This window comes from Notechis scutatus, chromosome 1 (genome assembly GCF_049901735.1).
Source record: "Notechis scutatus isolate UNSWTSFEM ecotype Mainland chromosome 1, rNotScu1.2, whole genome shotgun sequence".
Classification (NCBI taxonomy): domain Eukaryota; kingdom Metazoa; phylum Chordata; class Lepidosauria; order Squamata; family Elapidae; genus Notechis; species Notechis scutatus.
Window position 1 is genome coordinate 287,604,580 of NC_142009.1, and position 20,588 is coordinate 287,625,167.

The 20,588-nt window shown below is 34.6% G+C and overlaps 1 protein-coding gene across 14 annotated transcripts in view; it reads left to right on the top strand.

Moving 5' to 3' along the window:
* The window catches only part of NPAS3 (neuronal PAS domain protein 3), a 783,057-nt gene that overhangs the window by 699,021 nt on the left and 63,448 nt on the right, over positions 1–20,588 (top strand). For 8 of the 14 annotated variants that reach the window (XM_087951807.1, XM_087951808.1, XM_087951809.1 and 5 more), the window contains one exon: positions 9,043–9,126. The exons of the other annotated variants lie outside the window; for them this stretch is intronic. In XM_087951807.1, coding sequence (XP_087807933.1) covers positions 9,043–9,126 — 84 coding nt within the window. The remainder of the gene's footprint in view (positions 1–9,042; positions 9,127–20,588) is intronic. 14 annotated transcript variants of the gene reach the window in all.

Here is a 20,588-nt window from a genome sequence, read left to right on the forward strand (position 1 = left end):
AGACAGATTTGATGAATGAGTATGAGTACTGAATTGGCACAAAACCACACACAGTTCAAGATACATAAAGGGTACTTCTGGAATTCAAGTAGATTGGATTTAATTTTTTCAAATGCCTAACTTCCTTTCAAAAAATAGGAACAATAATTTCTTATATGCTAACATTTGCAATGTTAGTTAGTAAAAGAGGCAGACAAATTCCCCGAAAACCTGGGTTGCATCTACCTGCAACAGTGATCCTGCACATGTCATCATAATATCTAGGTTCAATTTATTTGAAAACTTACTTCCACACAAACTGTAGACTTTGAATAGTGAGATTGGTAACATATACTGTAAATTAACATCAAATAATTATAATTAAATTATAATTATATATATATATATATATATATATATATATATATATATATATATATATATATATATATATATATATATATATATATATATATATATGGTGTTCGCTTGGTTGGGTATTTTCCCACGTCATTGTAGTTCTTTTAAAGTTGTAGCAACGTTTCAGCAGAATCTCATCTGCCATCATCAGGCTTCTGTATTGTGTCCGTCTGTGAGTCAGACTTTTACAGTAGTTTCAGATTTGAATTTGGGGCAGCCTATTGCTGTGCCAGAATGTTTTTTTCTTCATCCTGATTGGTTGGGAGTCTTGGTCTGTGTTTATTGGTCTCGGAGTTTGCTGTGTTCTGCTTGATTGGTGTCTCTAATATCTTCTGTCTGTTTTTTGGCTCTTTTTGTATCTTGATTGGCTGGCAGCATTGTGTTGCTTTAATGGAGGCCTTTAGTGCAGCTTGGCTTCGGGTAAATGGACGGCTATCATTAGTTAGGAAGCTGGGTTTCATCTGGGTGCCTGGTTGGGGTGTGTTTGAGCTGGAGGTATCAGGGGGATCTGTTTGTGCCCAGGTGTTTGCCTGGCTTGTGGTGTGGAGATTTTTTTGTTTGTGAGTGCAGGCTTCCAAATGATTGACAGCCTGGTGGAATCATCTCTTCTGTTCATGCTTTCTGGTCTTTTTTTCAATCTCTATGGCTTCTCTGATGATTCTGTGATTAGGGTTTTCTATAGTGGCCAGGGTTTTGGTGCCATTGAAGTTGATGCTATGACCTGTGGCTTCCATGTGTTGGACTAGTGAGGAAGTGTGTTCCAGCTTTTTGACTGCATTTTTGTGTTCATCCAGGCGGGTGCTTATTCTTCTATTGGTCTGTCCAATGTATGTGGCCGGGCATGATGCACAGGGGACTTCGTATATGCCTTGGTTTTCCAGGTCAATTTTATCTTTGGGGTTGCTAAGGATGGCTGCTATTTTTCTGTCTGTTTTGAAGGCAGTCCTGATGTGATGTCTGTGTAGTACCTTACTAATTTTGTCTGTAGTACCTCTTATGTAGGGCAGGACAGCTGTTCCATAGGTCTGTTCATCTTCTGGGTCTCTATTATGTTTCAGTGTGTTTTTGTGGATCAAGCTGGTGATTTTGCTTTTGTGGAAGCCGTTGGCTGTCAGTACTTTAGTCAGGGTGCATAGTTCAGTCTTAATGTGTGTCTTGTCTGCCAGGCGTTTGGTTCTGGTAATTAGTGTTTCCCACAATGACGTGGGAAAATACCCGAACCAAGCCGAACACCATACATGTAAGTACCTACGAAAACTTAAGAAAACATATATATATATATATATATATATATATATATATATATATATATATATATATATGTTTGTTTGTTTGTATATATATATATTTGTATGTATGTATATATATATATATATATATATATATATATGTTTGTTTGTTTGTATATATATATATGAATGGTATTCAGCTTTGTTCGGTATTTTCCCACGTCATTATAGTTGTGCTTTTAAAGTTGTAGCAACGTTTGGCAGAAGCCTGATGATGGCAGATGAGATTCTGCCAAAACGTTGCTACAACTTTAAAAGCACAACTATAATGACGTGGGAAAATAGCCGAACAAAGCTGAATACCATTCTGTAGTACTGCGAAAACTTAAGAATATATATATATATATATATAATTTGTTTTCTTAAGTTTTTAATGACGTGGGAAAATACCTGAACAAAGCTGAATACCATATATACCATATATATATATATATATGGTGTGTGTGTGTGTGTGTGTGTGTGTGTGTGTGTGTGTGTGTGTGTGTGTATATATATATATATATATATATATATATATATATATATATATATATAATATAATATATAATATATATATGGTTTATATATATATATATGGTTTATATAGCATAAAACTATATAAAGAACTTGGACCTCAAATGTAATTCTCAGATTTTGAAAAAGTCAAGACTCACTGAGAAGAGAAAAAGAAACACTATGATGCCTCATGAAATCATTTTATTCCATTCATATAATTCTACACTCATAATTAAAAATTGTATTATTCCTTTGTTTAACATAATAGTGAATCAAAGCATTTCAGTTTAGCTTACAACTTTCCTATCCTTCACCCATCCAGTTTGACTTTTCTTTATCAGACTTTATATGTAATTCAATATATTACCATGGGTTGTAAAAAGTTTTGAAAAAGACTTCCACAGTTAGTTAACATAACGTTCAGCTATTTTTAGTTTTGTCTACAATACAGGCAAGAGAGAGAGGAAGAGATTTCCACTGTTCAGCTATTTCAAAGGCCATCTTAAATCACTGACATAATGGCAGATTTTGAAATCTAGGCATTCATCATGATAATTTCCTGTTCACATCCCCAGAGCTGGTGCAAAAATGCAGGCAGCTGTGTTGATACATTATATGTCTCTGTGTTTGTTTATAATGGGTTTTAATTGCCCATTCAAAACCAAGCCAGCCCAGAATGTGTTACATTATCACCAGAATAACTATCAATAATGTGGCTGGAAGAAATGGTTTCTCTCTCAACTCAAGTTTTCAGCTAAGCTGAGATGAAACAAGGAAGCCTGTTCCATGAGAGACTGTTACCATCTCTGCTTTAACTATTGCAAGAAATACTCGCATGGAATTATGAAATGTCTCTGTGAAATATTTCATCCACGTGAACCGTGTCTCCACTGCAACATATTCTTGCTTTTCCAAACACAATTCTGCTTTGCAGATGTACAAATGGATAAGATGTGCCTCTCACTGTTTTCATATTATAATACTAATCACAAATGGGTGTAATGTAAAAATTGGCCTATGCTGCACCAATAAAGTGCTTGAAACAGAAATTGGGGAGTGCACTGCTGCCCTTGAATTTGTGTATAGCTATTATTCTATTAAACGAACTATGAACACAGATGCCCTTTTGGAGCTCCTAAATTCTAAGTTAATATAATAATCACTTAGTTATTTCTTCTATATAAAGCTTGTATAAACCTAGCAAACCATTGCCCCAATGGCACATTTAAATTCATGTTTATTATCCTATCCTTTTCATAGTGTCTTTTTTGTTCCTATGGGTACTTCTGTATCAACTACAGTATTCAAATAATCATTAGCCATTGTCTGAATACTCCACTCAAAATATTCTCTTCCACAGACTGAGAACACTACTTTCTCAAGAAAGACAACATCTGCAAGTGAAGGTTTTAAAACTTGGATAATAGAAGTTTCAGCACAACTAACTATAGACATTCCAGTGCATTAAATTTTATGACCTGAAGTATATGCTGGGATATAAAGCTTCATAGATAAAGAGTTGTATTTCCTTTCCCAGAGTAGTTTTCACATCCCCTTTAAGTTCAGCAAATTCTTGAACAACGTGTCTTGAGAAGTACTTATCACTATGCACTGTTGAGGTTTCCCTGGGATGGCCATGGGTATAAGAAGTGGAATTTGAATAAAAAATAATAAAGTTATTGGGATAGTTAGCTCAACATTATATTCTAACAGTGGCCTACTGGACGCATCAGAGAACTCTCAAACAGGTCATGAATACTTCCATTTGCATAACTACTAATAGGAAACATATTAATAGATGATTAACTATTAATTATGGTTTCAGCCAATAATGCAAATGGAAGAATGTTACAGTAATTTTAATTCCAGATGTATTATTTAGGATTTCTCTACTACTCAATTCTTAAAAGCAGAGAAGTTTTTGAAGATTATTGCTACACGGTGTGTCTGCATGTTAAATATTCAAATCAAAACACATTTTGCATTCATTATATTACTTGGGTTAATTCTTCCTTTAACTTAGAAAGATCTCTGATAACAAAGTGATTGCTTCTCATGACAATAGTGTGAATATTGAGCATATCAAGATATGAACTCATGGAAGGTCACAAAAATTAAACTCTCCAGATTTTTAAAACCCTTCACTGATAATATGCAGTTGTTTCTCATATATCTTTTTCTTCAGCAAAAGCAGCCAGTTCTTGATAATTTAGCATTATTTTGATGAAACGAGCCTTCTTTCCATCAAATGAATCTTCATTTGCTTTATTTAATATTTCTTTCTTGAGAACAGTGAAAGAAAAAAAATCTACTATGTACCCTAGGAAGGAATTCCAGAATGTCTTATTTTACATTAGCAATTTTAGAAACAATAGATACGTATATCTTTGACAGATGTACAATTTGCAGCTGCCAAGGGCTTGCATGTAATTTGTCCAAAATTTGCACTAAGTAGAGCACTATAGCCTATTGTGGCAGTTGGTCTGTAAAAGATTGTGCACTTCCGATCTATGGCAGTGTTTAGATAATGGAAGGGAGAAGGAGAGGGAGGGAGGGAGACAGAGAGAGAGGAGCATTCTCATTTTATGTGCAATCTACACAGGATGCACATATACCAAAACTGAGAAAATTTGAAAAATAATTTAATTAAATATAATCTATGGCTGCATAGCCTTTTTCATGGTTAGGTCTACTTGCTCTGTGAGTGGCATGCCAAGGTCCTAAAAGTGGCCAAATCCAAGATAAATGTTGTCTAAGCAAGGACAAAATTATTTATTTAAAGTTAATTTTTATGTAATTTAATTTGAAAGTGAGTATACATTTAATCAAAATTGAATTAAACTAATTAAACGCAGCTAACGTGATTATTCTCCATGTAAAGGAAGGTTTTTCTTTCTATTTCTTTCACATAAAAATTACAGGAAGTTGGCAGTCCTTGTATGGCTGTTCTCCTCCTCCTCCTCCTCCTCCTCCTCCTCCTCCTCCTCCTCCTCCTCCTCCTCCTCCTCCTCTTCTTCCTCTTCCTCTTCTTCTTCCTCTTCCTCTTCTTCCTCTTCTTCTTCTTCTTCTTCTTCTTCTTCTTCTTCTTCCTCCTCCTCCTCCTACTCCTCCTCCTCCTCCTCCTCCTCCTCCTCCTCCTCCTCCTCCTCCTCCTCCTCCTTCTGTACTTGGATTTGGATCTTGTTGTGAAGCAAATGATACTTCACATGGTCTATTGTCTTGGTGGCCCCGCAGCTGCAAAAATAATGCTATTGTCTTCCAACTGCCTGCAATATAATATATGGGGACTTAACATCTTTTATAGCTTCTCTACCTATTTTTATTACATTATATAATTGCATGTAGTTCGTGTCTTTTCTCTGCACTATTCATTTAGATTGAAATTGCCATGTAAGAATGTGTCTGCCCTGGAATCTAGATCAATTTTGTTCATTGTGATGTATTGGAATGAATGAGCACTTGTGGTGAAAAACATAGTTTCAATAAACAATGAACAAAGAGGTTCCTGCTTTAAATTGGAGATCTTTCAGTGGATCTACTTTGAGGCACTTGCTCTAATTGTTTGACATCGATCTATTATAATTTCATTTGTACAGCAGTAATATTTTATTATATTAAATTGTACTTTGTCATTAATGTTAATGTCCTATTCAGAAGTAAACCTAAGTCAATTTAATTGAATTTATTCTTAAACAGGTATGAGTAAGACTGCAGCCTGAGAAATTAAGGAAAATAATCATTTCTTATATATTTTTTCCTTTTGAGGAGGTTAATGGACATGTTATCTTCCTACAAATAAGCATGCTGGTTGTTGTTGAAAAAAACTGCATTTACTTGCAAATTATACTATTTACTATTAATACTATTCATAGAATTCAGTTTTGGGACAAAAAAATTAGTAAGAAAAGTTTTTTTTATAAAGGACAAACATAAAACCAATATCTTCTCTACTCACATCTTAAAGAAAAAATAGTTTCCTCTAAAGTAAAATGTAGAAGAACGGGTATATTGTACAATTGGCATATCTTCTTATTGTTTTGTTTATATTAAAATATTGGCCATGTAAATTGAAATGAGCAAATTGAACAAACTACACACAACCAAGTAAATCATAATGGCTATAATTCAAGATTTTGTGTTTGTTTCCCTGGGGTTCATAGTTTATGTGGCAGGAAGTACACTGATATTAAATTTCCAGGAAACTCATGGTGAAGTATACAAAAATAGAAATACTGGCTGAGGAATAATAGCATATAGATTGTGCAAAAGGTTTGAATCTATAAAATCTGCAGCTAATTATATGGTTTGGGAATTTCATACATACAGTCCAGGATACCAGAGGGGGAAAAAAGATAGAATGCAGGAAATTGGATTAATTTAGAATAATGGAAGGGGGAAAACTATTTATTCCACTGTAGCAACATAAAATAATCTTATTCAGTTATATCAAATTTTTACTTGTATTAATTCATAGAGAATTTATCATGCCCCAATAAAAATTAAAGTGTTCCCTTCAGTGGAACTACTTTGGTCTGAGGGTTTTTTCCCATTTTATTTTTATTTCTTGGAGCAATAGTAGTCTTGTAGGATGGTTGCATTGTCAGCATTTATCTTGAAACTCTTGGATATTAGTTTTGACTGCAGTCACCTTTCTGACAAGTGTTGTTGCGAGTGTGGTTTATATCCCTGTTCAGGGTGATTTCTGATGATAATGCTCTGTCTACCTCACTGCTTCACACTAAATTATAGATGCCATGATGACAGGACAAACAGTATTCAGGTGCTAAACTCTACTTCCTTTGTGTGATGTCTGTTCTTTTCCCATGACATGAGTGAGTTAAAATTAGGAAGAGAAAATATGCAAAATATTTCTGCTTAAAAATAATGTTCTGACAGTTATTAAACAAGTAATATTTCATTTAATCACCCAAAGGGATTACTTTAAATGAGCAGACAGAAAGAATAATTTTCTTAACACATTCTTGCCCTAGAGTCCTACTATAATGGATCTTCACTTGCCAAATTAAGAAGTTATAATTCAGGTTATAATCAGGATCTATCTTTTTTAGAATGTTATATACAGCTCACCTTTCTGACCTAAGTTCTCAGACAAAATGATACAGATGTGATATCATGCCCACAGTGTATATGATTTCTACTGCCACTGGGGGGGAGGGAGAGAGATTCTTCTATTTTTACATATAAACTTCCTATGTGGTAGGTTTTGTTTCATTTTTTACTTTTCTTGGCCACTAAAGGCAGTAGCCAATCAATTTTGTTCTATTTGAAGCTACCATTTTACTACTATTAGGTTACTACTAGGTTCAAATTAGTAGTGCCTATATACAGGGTCTTAGGTTTAGGAGCTATTGAAATCCTAGCGCTCAGCAGTATTGGGAAAGACATATATAAAGTCTCTCTTTTTAAAAGTGATATGCAGAGAACTATAGATGTTATATTATGGCATGCCTTTACAGACACCTAAGAATTCCTATTTCATTGCAGTCTGTTGGTGGCACAGCACAAACTGTGATAACAGAGATACTACTGTTGTTTTTAAATAAATACTACAAAGGAGTTGTAATTAGTTGAGCTGGCATATCATACAGAGCTGTAAACAGCAGTTACAAATCCTGGCTTCACCTGTGCATGGTTATCTTCCTCTCTTGTGTAACTCTTTGCCTCTTAGGCTCAAGATCCAGATGAATCTCGAAAGACTTGAACACTGAGCCCAATCAAAAAAAATGAAAATCAGTGTGTAGAAAAATAAGGTTTTATACTTAGGTAAGAAAAAAACAAATGTACAGATAGAGATTAGGTGAAACCTGGCTTAATAGCAAAAACGTAAGAAGGATCTTGGAGTCCTAGTGGACAATCAAATATGATCCAGTAGTGTGGGGCAGCAGCCAAAAAAAACTAATGCAATGGAAGCTTGCATTAGCAGAAGGATTTAATCAAGATTACATGAAGTATTAATAACACTTTTTAAAGCCTTAGTAAGACTATATTTAGACTCCTGCATCCAGCTTTGCACTCCATAGTATCAAAAAAGATATAGAGACTCTGGAAAGAGTATAGAAAAGAGCAACAAACATGATTAGGCGGCTGGAGGTTAAATAATATAAAGACTGGTTGCAGGAATTAGGTATGTCTAGTCTAGTGAAAAGAAGGATCAGGGGTGAATGATAACAGTGTTCCAGTATCTAAGCGGTTGCCACAAAGAAGATGGAGTCAACCTATTTTCCAAAGCACCAAAAGGCAAGACAAGAAACAATTGGTGGACACTAATCAAGGAGAGAAACAACCCAAACTAAGGAGAAGTTTCCTAACAGCGAGAACAATTAACCAGTAGAACAGCTTGCCTTCAGAAGTTGTGAATGCTCCATCATTGGAGGGTTTTAAGAAGAGACTGGAAAGCTACTTGTCTGGAATGAGCAGGAGCTTGGACTAGAAGACCTCCAAGGTCCCTTCCAACTCTGTTATCCTGTTAATCTGCCTCCTTTCTCTTTGATTATTTAGCAAGGGTATTCCACAAGTCTCACATGAATAATAGTAAACCAAAAAAAAATCATCTATTATCTCTTCTTCTCCAAGAAAAGGTGATAACACTTATTGGCTTGGTCCATTCCAGCTTCCCCATAAACTTAGAAATGAAGGGTGAGACAGAAAATCATTGTAAAACATTGGAAGACAACTTCTGGGAGTTCAGCTTATCATAGTTTTCAAAGAACTCATGGGAGGTTGACACCATAATTCTTCTTCTGTTTAGTGTTTATTTTATCATGGTTTTCATGCCACTTTTTTTTTACTAATAGAACAGGTAGATCTGATATATTTTATACTTCCTTTTTATTTGCAGATACAGATACAGCTGTTACACTTAGTGTGGCCAAATTTTGTGCTGTGGCTTGTCCAGTCCACCAAATGACTCTTCAGGAATCGGGTTAGTGACAAGTTATTGAGGCCCTGAGCTTTATCTGGATCTTCCATCATGTTTTTATGCCAATGTTTTATTTGATTGTTGTGTTTATGTTTTGGACTTCTCACTGCTGTAACAGAGATTTGATTTGAAAGCAAGATGTATATCCTGAAGAAGTGTAGTATAAAATACAGCTTTTCAGAGTTCCCATATAATCTCATTCAAGCTTTGCAATCAAACCAGGTTCTTCATTGAGAGCCTGGAACTCTATTCTCAAGGTGATTCATAAAATAACCTCTATTGTTTTTTAGGAGAACCCTAAACAGGTTTTATTATTTTGTTTGAACAGCATCTACAGCAAACTGTGATTATACCAGAATCGTAACACATATATCATGGTGTCATCACATGAATGCCACAATTTTGTACTCTCTATGTATGATACTGATAAATGTGGGGGTTACTTTTTCAGCTGGTTTAGTGTATATTTAATATGAATATGCATACATACGCACACACTTACACTTGCTATGGAATTTTAAGTGGTATTAATTACAAATTCCATTGTTAGGAAGAACATCACAAAGATGAGTTTTAATTATGTTGTTTAAAAAGTTGACCGCCCCAATGTCCATGTAGTCTAGCAATCTGTTTTGGACCATGCCCAAGTCCTTTATTGCCAAAATTACTAATAATTTTCTGGGGGAGGGAAACCATACTTGACTTAAATCTTCTGTCAATTTAATGGGCTTTGTGTGTGTTTGTATGTGAGCCTTCAAGTAATCGTTGACTAGTCCTTGCAGTTTTCTTGGAGAGGTTTTTCAGAAGTGATTTTTCATTGCCTTCTTACTGAGGCTGAGAGGGAGTGACTAGCCCAAGGTGACCCAGCTGCTTTGGGTCTAAGGCAAGACTAGAATTCCCAGTCTCCCAGTTTCTGGGCTGGTGCCTTAATAATTAAAACCAAACTGGATCTCTAAATTCACTTACTCAAATTCATATAAGTGGCAGAAAGAATTCCCCCACACATTTTTTGCAACAGGAATATTGTATGGAGTTACTGTTAATTTTACCTCTATTAGTCGATATAAACTGTATTACAAAATGCATGAAAAGTTTAAAAATATTACATCTCGAATCAATCTAAGCAGAAATTGAAATTAAAAATAAATGGTAGGCAAAAGAAAGATAGCTAAATATTGTAAACAGATAGTATGAGCTATACTTTTATAACACTTGTCTCTGAGGATTTTTTTTGTCATTTATCTTTTGAGAGAGACATTTTTATTACAAGACACATTCACTAAAATTAATTGTTTATTACGAATTAATTAAAAAGGTTTGCATTGGTCTAATTGAATTGGGAATATCTTTCTCACTGCTTTGAATTTACAGGTGCTACTGTGGTTGTAGTTAAGATGTTAGAATATTGCTTTACTCCATTGCAAAGGGTTCTGTCAAGAAAACCTTTAATATAAAAATAAAAAGCAGTTCATGCATAAAGCATGATGCCCTGAAGCATATTAGATCTGTTTATCTCTGTGTTTAAAATGAACAGTACCTGGTATAGTTTACATAACAAGGCAGGGATCAGCTTGATAAAGCATTTATATCACCAGGGGAACACACTGGCTCATTTCCTCCACACTGTTCTGCATGACTAGCTTGCCCGCCAGCATAATAGCAAACAAAGTTTTAATAGGTCAAGAGCAGAGTAGCCAGTTCCATTATAATAAAGGATGTTGTTGATTGCTCTTTTGTTTGGTTTTTTTCTTGGCTTTCTCCTCCCCCCCCCCCTCCATTTTGCTTTATGAGAATATTTATGGGGCTAATTATTGGTTGAGGCTTATGTACATAAGAACTTCCCAAATGGTACCACTAACAGGTCTGTTATCTGAAAAGAAACAATGTCCCTTGATTCCTTGAAAAGATTAAGAAATGTACTATAGCTTAAGCCGTCCCACTGACCTTCAGACGAGTTGGAACTGCAGTTCCCAGAATTCCTAGGCACCTACTTCCTGGCATTAGTGGAAGTTGTAGTCGAAATCTCTTTGGATTGGTGCCACGCTGAGAAGGGCTGACATTTGTAGGAGCAAAAGCTGTTTCATCAAATGCAAGCGAAGCCAAATGGCCATGAATGTAACCATTCAGATAGTTACAAACTGAACTGACATGAGGCATTTTATTTGTCAGCTATAGATTTCATTATCTTTCAAAGCAGAGAAGAGTCATTTGGTCAAATATATCCTATATACTGGGGAAAATACATGGCTCGCAAATGAAAAGTTGTACACATAGTCCTCATTTAGTGACTGCCTTCGACAGTGACCACTTGCAGTGATGAATAAGTTACTTTGCAACTAGTACTTGCATTTAAGACAGTTGCAGTTCACCATTACAGTTAGTACACATTAACTTTTACCTGATGCTTTTTGGTTGTTGTTTTCTTCCTTCATAGAGCAAAGAGATTTCCTAAGCAAGCTCTCTCTTCCTGAACTGCTATTCTCCACACTGCAGTGCATCCTTAAAAAGTGCTAACTGCACTATAACAAGCTCAGCTCAATGACTTTAATTAACCTGCTGGCAGATACTGCCTGTAACTGACAAGACTTTGATTAGTTTCACACCTTTCACTTTTCTTTGTCTCTTCAGTAGTTCTGGATTGAAAAGAACTACTGTGCTATGCAAACAGCCAGTACTAGCACGTTCTTTTCAATGTATATTCCTCATTGTATATCTGCTTACTCTCTTACATTACAAACATTATGTTACAAACATTAATTTTCTGCTTTCTAATTATCCCAGTAGCAGGTTGAGCATTCCAAAAAAAGTAGGGGGGGAAGGAGGCTATACAATTTTCCCTTTTACACAGCTTCTTGGTGGGTTAAGTTCTGGAAACCTTCCCTGCCATTTGAGCTTATCAGCTATTTGGGGTCACATTGTTCTGATGCTGTTAAAAAGAAAAACTGAAATGAAATTATATGCAGTCATAGTTATGTGATTTTTCACTAAGTCACTGCTTTGTTTAATGACTGGGTTGCCTGTTCCAATCGTAGTCATTAAATGAGTATTACCTTATAGCATGGGTGTCAAACTCGCAGCGTCACTGCAGTGTCACATGACGTATCTGGACTTTTTTCCTCTTCACTAAACCAGGTGTGGGCATGGCCAGCGCTTGACACATCCAGGCCACGGACTGCGAGTTTGACAACCCTGCCTTATAGCATGAAGGAGTCTGTTCATTGGAAGAAAAATTAAATATTAACAGAATTATTATTAAAACAATGTTAAACGGAGGGGCTATTTTTTCTTACATGTAGACTTTTCAGATCCAGTTGAAGGTGATTCACTAGGAGGCACTCATATCTATAAATTCTTTTTTTATTTATTAATTTATTTTTGTCAATTGCTTACAAAATAATAGGTATAAGTAAAAACATAGTTATGAATACATGGATACATATAAGAAGAATAAGAAAAATAAAAGAAACAATAGGACAGGGATGGTAGGCACGTTGGTGCGCTTATTCACACCCCCTACAGACCTCTTAGGAAAGGGGTGAGGTCAATAGTAGACAGTCTAAGGTTAAAGTTTTTGGGGTTTGGGGAAGAAACCACAGAGTCAGGTAGAGTATTCCAGACATTGACCACTCTGTTGCTGAAGTCGTATTTCCTGCAATCAAGTTTGGTGCGATTAACCTTGAGTTTCTATCTATTGTTTGCTCTTGTGTTGTTATGGTTGAAGCTGAAATATTCATTGACAGGTAGGACATTGCAATGGAAATTGTTGTCAGTGTGATTTGTGCTTTAAAATCAGTTTTGACGGCTGACTTCCAGTTTTTGGAAGCAGTTTATCATTGCCTTTTCCCAAGGATTGAGAGAGAACTACTGGCCTGAGGTCACACAATTAATTGCCTTCCTGCCCAAGGTGAAGCTAGAATTCATGGTCTCCTGGTTTCTAAACTGATACCTTAACCATGGATAAATGTCATCAGATTATTTAGGGGTTGTCCAGGGTAGGTTTAGAGATAATTTAAATTTAATATCACTGTCTCAATTATGTTTCTATTAAAATTATATCAGATGTTCTTTCCAGATAGTAAATATTCTAATGATTTAGATGGCATATTAACTCAAAATCTTTTAACTAGAACCAATTATTTAGTTTTCTTTAAAGTACAGTATCTCTCAAGTTTCCAAGTTGTTAGAGTGGCAGAGAATTGTTGTAACTCTGAGAAAAAAAATTTTTGGTTTTTTTGAGTTTTTTCCTTCTGATTATAAACTTTTTACTTATCCTGATATCTGGCTAATGAAGTTGCTTAATAATTATTTTTTAAAAGGTTATCTGATAAAATACTATCTTATTTTCATAGTGAATATCTGACTTTAAGGACACATATTTTGCATGATGCTTCTGTCAGTTCATCTTGTTGAATGAATTATTTCTTTTCCAATAAAGAAAGTTGATAGCTCAGAATTTTCTATCCAGAATTAATCATTGTGTTGTGCTTGCGTTAATGTCGTGTAAAAAAGACCTTCCTAGGGAGCTCTTTGTAGATGAAAATGGGAATGACATTGCACACACATTCACATTATATTTATCAAAGAAGAAAAAGCAAACCAGGCATTGTTTACATGTTGATCATTACCTTTTGATGGCCTACTGAGATTTTGGTCTCTCTTTGCACTAATCTTATGTTAGTAACTGTCATATTCTATTAGCAAATTTAATTTTGTTAATGTCATAGAAAGTTGCTAATACAATGACACTCATTAACAACTTTTGCATCATGTTAGCAAAAGCCAAATTTGCTAACAGAATGCAAAAATTATAATGGAAGGAAATCATAATTATGTAAATGCCTGATTTGATTAAATATGCTCCCTATATTTCTTTAGCAAAATAACTGAACAGTCAGCTAATTACTGTTTTTAGTACCTACCTACATCTTGCCTTTTAAGAACTGTAGAGATTTTAAGATTTCAGACATAGTTATGCATTAAAGAATATCATTGACCTGAGTATAAAATATCTCTCTACAATAATGAAGACAGGAAACATGGATAAAAGGCAGCTGAGAAGTCACTGAAAAGCTTTAAATAAAATTCTCATGACTTGTAAAAAACCCTAAATTTCCAATTTATGGTAGTTCAAATGTTCAGAGTACAATTGTCTATCACATTTCTCTATTCCCAATACAGAGTATGTATTAGGCAACCCAAATAAATGTTCAGATTGGCAGGTGTGGCTGGTAAAGAATCTAAACCAACAAATCAAGCTAGGTACTTATCAGTTTTATAATATTATGTATAATTTATTCATGGCAAAACTGTAAGTATACTATTTAGAAAACAAAACATAATATCTATTATTTATTTATGGTTTTTCTATCCTCTGCCTAATTATATGAGATACACAATAATAACAGTTGAAACATTACTTTAGAACACAATCATAAAACACAGCTAGCTAATAGCTAAAAAGAGTTTGCTTTCTGTTATCATCTGAACCCAGACCATAGATTAAGTGATGGTTAAGTAAGAATGCCTTGTGACAATTTATTCCATGGTGTTTAAAAATTAATTTATCTTAACTCCAACCATGCATGTTTTCCAAAGCCAAACTTATCATTGCTAACTTCATAATGATAGATTGTGAATGATTGTGACCTGCAAATTCAATCTCAGTTTATTTATAGTCTTTAGCATCTGCTTGTCTGCTAAAATCTGTGACTGGGGAATTTTACCTTGTGCATGATGGTTCCAACTTTATTGAGCCACCATGTGATTTTCTTTCTTTGGTTTTTTTTGGGGGGTGGGGGTGGGTGTTACCCAAATATTTGGTAAAATCTCATGGCATTGGCTGGCTAAGCACAAGAGGAATAGCTGGAATACTGAGTAACCAAACACATCTTAATGTATTATGAGCACATACAGAGTTAATAAATTCGCAGTTAATTGCACTGAACTTACAGAAAAATACCAGTTCTAAAGTGAACTTCCAGACTGACTGAGCCAATCTGAAACATAACTTGACATAAAGGAAGAGGTTTTCTTCCTAAATATTTTTCAGTAGTCTAAAACTGATACTGTAATTATAACTTGGCATCCACGTTAAATCAATTTTGCAGGTAGGATGTCATTACAATGTTAACACTCAATTCTAACACGCTTTAAAATACTAACTCATATGCATTGCTTCCCCCTCCCCAAGTTCAGATGGGAGAATGGCACACATTTGGAAGGTGATCTAATTATTAGGAAGTTTCTTTTAATACAATAACATATAATTAAGGGAATGGCCCGAGCCTGCATTCAGATGATACTCAGGTAGTATTTCCACTGCTACATGGGACCTTTTTTTTTTCAGAAGAAAAAGCCACATTAGTGTATTAGTGAAGAGGATAGAAAATAAATTACAGCTGCCTTCAAGGTATTACTGTTGAGTGCCATTGTTTGGGTTCTTTTTCGATTGTACTTCACTGGCAATATGGCTTCTGAAGGTTGCATATGACAGGTTAGGCGTTTTATCCTTTGAGTAAACAGTAATCGTGGTGTGAAGAAAGTGGGGCATTGGAGAATTTTCCCCATTCTTTGAGAACTCCACTCTTCCTTTTTAGTTTGCTCCAAGGGCTCTTTAGGGATACATATATTAAGCCCTTTAAATAGTTCATAATAAATCTGTGTCTCAGGCTGATTCTGACAGGTTTTTAAAGAGTCTTTTAAGAGAGAATCCTCAATCATTTGTTAATCCATGGGGTGAACTCTAGGCTTGGAGGAAGGGGGGGGAAAACAGTGCAAGCTGCTATGTAGTGAAAATATACTGTCAAGAAAATGATAAATATGAGAGAGAAAAGAAAAGAACACGGCATTGTAGCAGTTTTACAAAACGTAGTATATTTAAATACTTTTTTTCTTAATTAGGCCATATCTACGGATAGATATAGGAAAATTTCACTATTCAAAAAGAAAAATAGATAATAATCATCTAGCACATTTCCTCCCTAATTTTAATCTAAAAGTGTGCTGTCAACAAGAAACATTCAGACATACAAGTTGCCCAATTCTATTATACTTGTACATGTACAGATCCAAAACAAAAGTTGTGTACATAAAGAAAAAAATCAAAGACTTGGTTGTCTGCAAGTAATGTCAATGGGGATGCTGGCAGGAAATTGGGAGTCACTCCCATTCTCACTGTTTTTTTGCCGGCCCATGATCATTCTGTTTCTCTCTTTAAGTAAGGACATATTTTTGAAAGGATCATCCAAATGAATTGTCTTGTAATCTACTATGTGGAGAAGGCACATGTCAATTGCTGGGGTGAATAGGACTGAAATAAGAGGAAGGCAAGGCTAAGCCTAAAAGCGAGTGGGTATTTTCTTTCTTTCTTTCTTTCTTTCTTTCTTTCTTTCTTTCTTTCTTTCTTTCTTTCTTTCTCTCTCTCTCTCTCTCTCTCTCTCTCTCTCTCTCTCTCTCTCTCTCTCTCTTCCTTTTTCTTTTTGTTTGTTTCTTTTTTCTTTTCCCTTTCCCCTTTTTTGTTTTCCACTTTCTCTTATCCTTTATATACTACTTGGAGGATAATATTTCCCTTTAGATTTTTGATATACTAGCTTGCAAGAAGGCTTTTGAAATTAGACTGGATGATTGCATGGCTTTTGTAAGCTAAAGCAGTTTCAATATGTGAAAGTACTGCTTAGGAAAAAAAAGATTCATAGAGGAATATTAAATTATGCATGGCAGGAAAAATAAATAGAGGAAATTTTCCCTCTGTTATAGTATTAGAAAATAGATCATCTATTCAGGCTAAATATGCAGAGAAGCAAAATGGAAGTAGACCCATTTGTGGATTTCAAGCTTCCCAAATGGGTTGGACACTGTGTGATGCAAAATGCTGGACTCTCAAAGGCTGTTATCTGACCCATCAAGGTTTCCCTGCTTTGTTTGAAAGTTTCAGCTTGCCCATTTCTTGTATTACTTAATGTTTTTAATTGGATGTGTATAGCTTTAATGTATATTTTTATTGTACATCATCCCAGAAGGTATAAAATTACTACTCTATCCTCTTAGGTTCTAAGATTCATTGAATGCAGAGTTGGAGGCAAGTTAATATACATTTTATTTCTCTTAAAACAATATGGAACCTGGGACAGAAATATCCTTTTGCCGCAAGTTTCTAAACTTTTAGGTAATTTTTCATCTAAAAGTTATACAAATTATATTGATAAATGCATAAAAATGAATGAAACATATAGTTGACAATAAAATGTATATAAAGATATTTACCATAAAATATGTTTGTGTGGTAATAATTCAAAAACATTAGTGCAGAAAGTGGACAGAGCGCACTTCTGTGAAAAGCATGACAAATAGAATATCCAAACATATTTTCCAACTTTAACAAATTTGCTGGTATTTATTTATTCATATGATTTTTTCAGAGTAAAAATCAAACATCCCCTTCCAGTTTAAATCTTACATAAATATTTTAGCAATGTAATTTCACCAATTTCCCTTCTGTAGTATCACATCCTATTCCTAATGCCATTAACATTTTCCCAGGGTGTGTATGTATATATGTATACACGCATATATTGCCTTATAATGAATTCATCAATGTTTCAATTAGCTCAAAACTGATCATATAAATACCGAGTCACCATGTAGATACTGCTGAAATATAACCCCCAGTTTTCATATTGGTTATAGTTGTTGGGGATTGTAATTTAACCACATTCTTGTGTACCTGGAAATAATGGCAATTGAATATAGTACTCTCTGTGTAGTCTCTTTATATACACAGCTTCCACTACTGAGCTTCTACACTGATCTTTCATTCCCCTTACATGGAAATCTGTGATAATAGAATCTAGGAAAAATTCTACACCTAATCACACCATAGTCTGGAGATAAATTCTCAGCAAGAAGACGAATATTTCAATTATGGAAAATTTCTCACAGGCGTATACAATCTCACATTTAGAACTCACAAAGATAAATTATGCTGATGAAAACAATGGAGAAAAATTGCTTTGCACAATGTGCATTTTACATGTTTGTCTTCCTTATTCAGTTTTTGGTTCCAACTCATTTCATAATGTAGCATTTTTCATCTCATTAAATGCTTATTTATTTATTAGATTTTCATCCCACCTTTATTACTTTATAAGTAACTCAAGGCAGTGAATGTATAAGATACTCCTTCTTCCTATTTTCCCCAAAACAACAATCCTTCTAAATAAATATAATTCCTTTGCAGGAATTAAGATCATGGAGCAGGGCAGGGTCATTACCAGAGAAAATACAGGCATACATTTATTTGAGAGTTGTAAACAGTGAATATTCTAATCCAAACTGACAGATGTGAGAAATCAATGCCTAATATTTTTGTTTCATTTTTAAGCAAGCTTTTATTGAAAAGAAATAGATGGGTTTAGCTCAAGCAAAAGAAATAGTACAAAAGATTGTTGCAAAGGTGCTTTATTCCAAAAGGCATCTTTCTTGAGACAACCATGACCTGAATGATTAAGAATCTCCATAGAGAGTACAAAAGATTGTACCAGTAAAACACGAACATTTGCATTATATTAAATCAATTTCCATATGCAGCATGGCACTGAAAATTTTAAGGATCAGCAGAAATAGAATTCAGCAGAAAGTTGAGATTTAGTCTTTGATAGTGAAGCTTCAGTCTTTACATACAGATTCACTTGAAATCCTATTCAACTGAATTTACAATAGATAGGATTGGATCTTAAACACCTAACCTGTCTGTTTGTCTCTCTCTCTCACACACACACACACACACACACACACACTCTTCCCCTCCCTCCCTCTCTCCCTCACTCTTGCTCTGTGTGTATGTGTGTTCAGTATATTTATTTAGTATGTCTCTGTGTGTAGATATATCAGTATCAATATAAATTATTTCTTCTGCTTTCTCATCATATTTCAGAATTACTGAGCTATTTTGGTACCCAGCTGACACTCCAAAAGACTTTTCAAGATTCAAAATTTTAGCTTGAGCTGTAATAGTTTGAACCATTTTTCATCCTTGAAAAATAGGAGATGGGGAGATGCATAAATTCACATCTTTAATTGGAATGTTCACTATGATAGCATTATTACAAAGTAGAGAATGGTCTTGTATTTTTTCCGTTTACATAAATGTACATAGTTCAACGGCATCCATTCTAAACATATATAACCTATAGGCAACACACACACACACACACACACACACACATATAAATTATTTGCATATATTAAATTATAATATAACTCTTTAAAATAATGCATTGTGTTAACACAATTTGTGATAAGGTATTTTTAACAAGAAACAAATAAAGAATCCAGCTTGCATATGAAATGCCAGTTACCTCCCTTGGTTGGGCTATGTAGACTATTCATGTATATAAAATAGTATATTAAAGTAAACTTAACAAAAGCAAAGAGCAATCAATTGCAACTGTATTTTTTTTCTCTTCTTCTTTGTGATTCTAATTTTAAAAGCATTAAAGAAGACAGCTGCTCGTGCTATGATATGCGCTAAACAGCCTGAAGGATGGAAAAAAATATATTTGTAGCTCATAATAACTATTGACCTTTCTGATATGCCATGTTCTCTCTGTTAGCTATTCTGTTCTATCAACAGTAAAGATTGAACATGACTTCTTAATAGAAAACATGGGGTTTCAAGCTGCCTTCACAAAGGTGTTTATGTATTGTTATTTTGTACTGTAGTACAAAGACTAAGTCCTAGTGCCCTTAGTTTGACATCATGTTGTTATAAAAAAGGCTCTCGCTCTTAAGGGCAGATTAATAAAAGAATTTGGCTCATAATCATTTTATGGTTGAGATAAAAGTTTTGCCATATTTGGTCCAATATGGGGGCAGTAGAGGTAGGATCCAGCATCATCTGAGTACTAGAACATGCATTTCTCAAGTGGCTGTATTTAGAACTGCAAGGCAATAAGATTTAACATGTTGACTTTTTGTTGTTATAGAATTTGTGTTACTTTTTCTTTCTAGAACCCTAGCTTCCTGCATAATTTCTTATTTTTTGATGTCTTGTACATCCAAAGTGTATATTTACGATGCCTAGTATTCTACACTGAGCTCAATATGGTGGCTGAAATAACAGTTGGCATTGACATTGTGACTTTGACTTGTGACTTTGACATTGTGAATATTTCCTTAGAGTGTGTGTGTGTTTTCCAAATACCAATCTTGCTCTGAAATTAAACAGGGCAAGACCATTTAAATGTCCTTCATTTTCTCAGGGTAGGGCCACACCAAGAAGCAAAGTCCTGCTTGGCATATGACAGTTGGAAATGGTAACTCATTGAATAAATCAAAAGAGAGTAGCAACAGAAGGCAACTATGTTATTTGGTGGGTGTGTATTTGTAGTGGGGATGGAATGACTTACAGTTATTTCCATGGCTTTCCTGTAATTTATAGCAATGCGCCTCAACCTCAGCAATTTTAA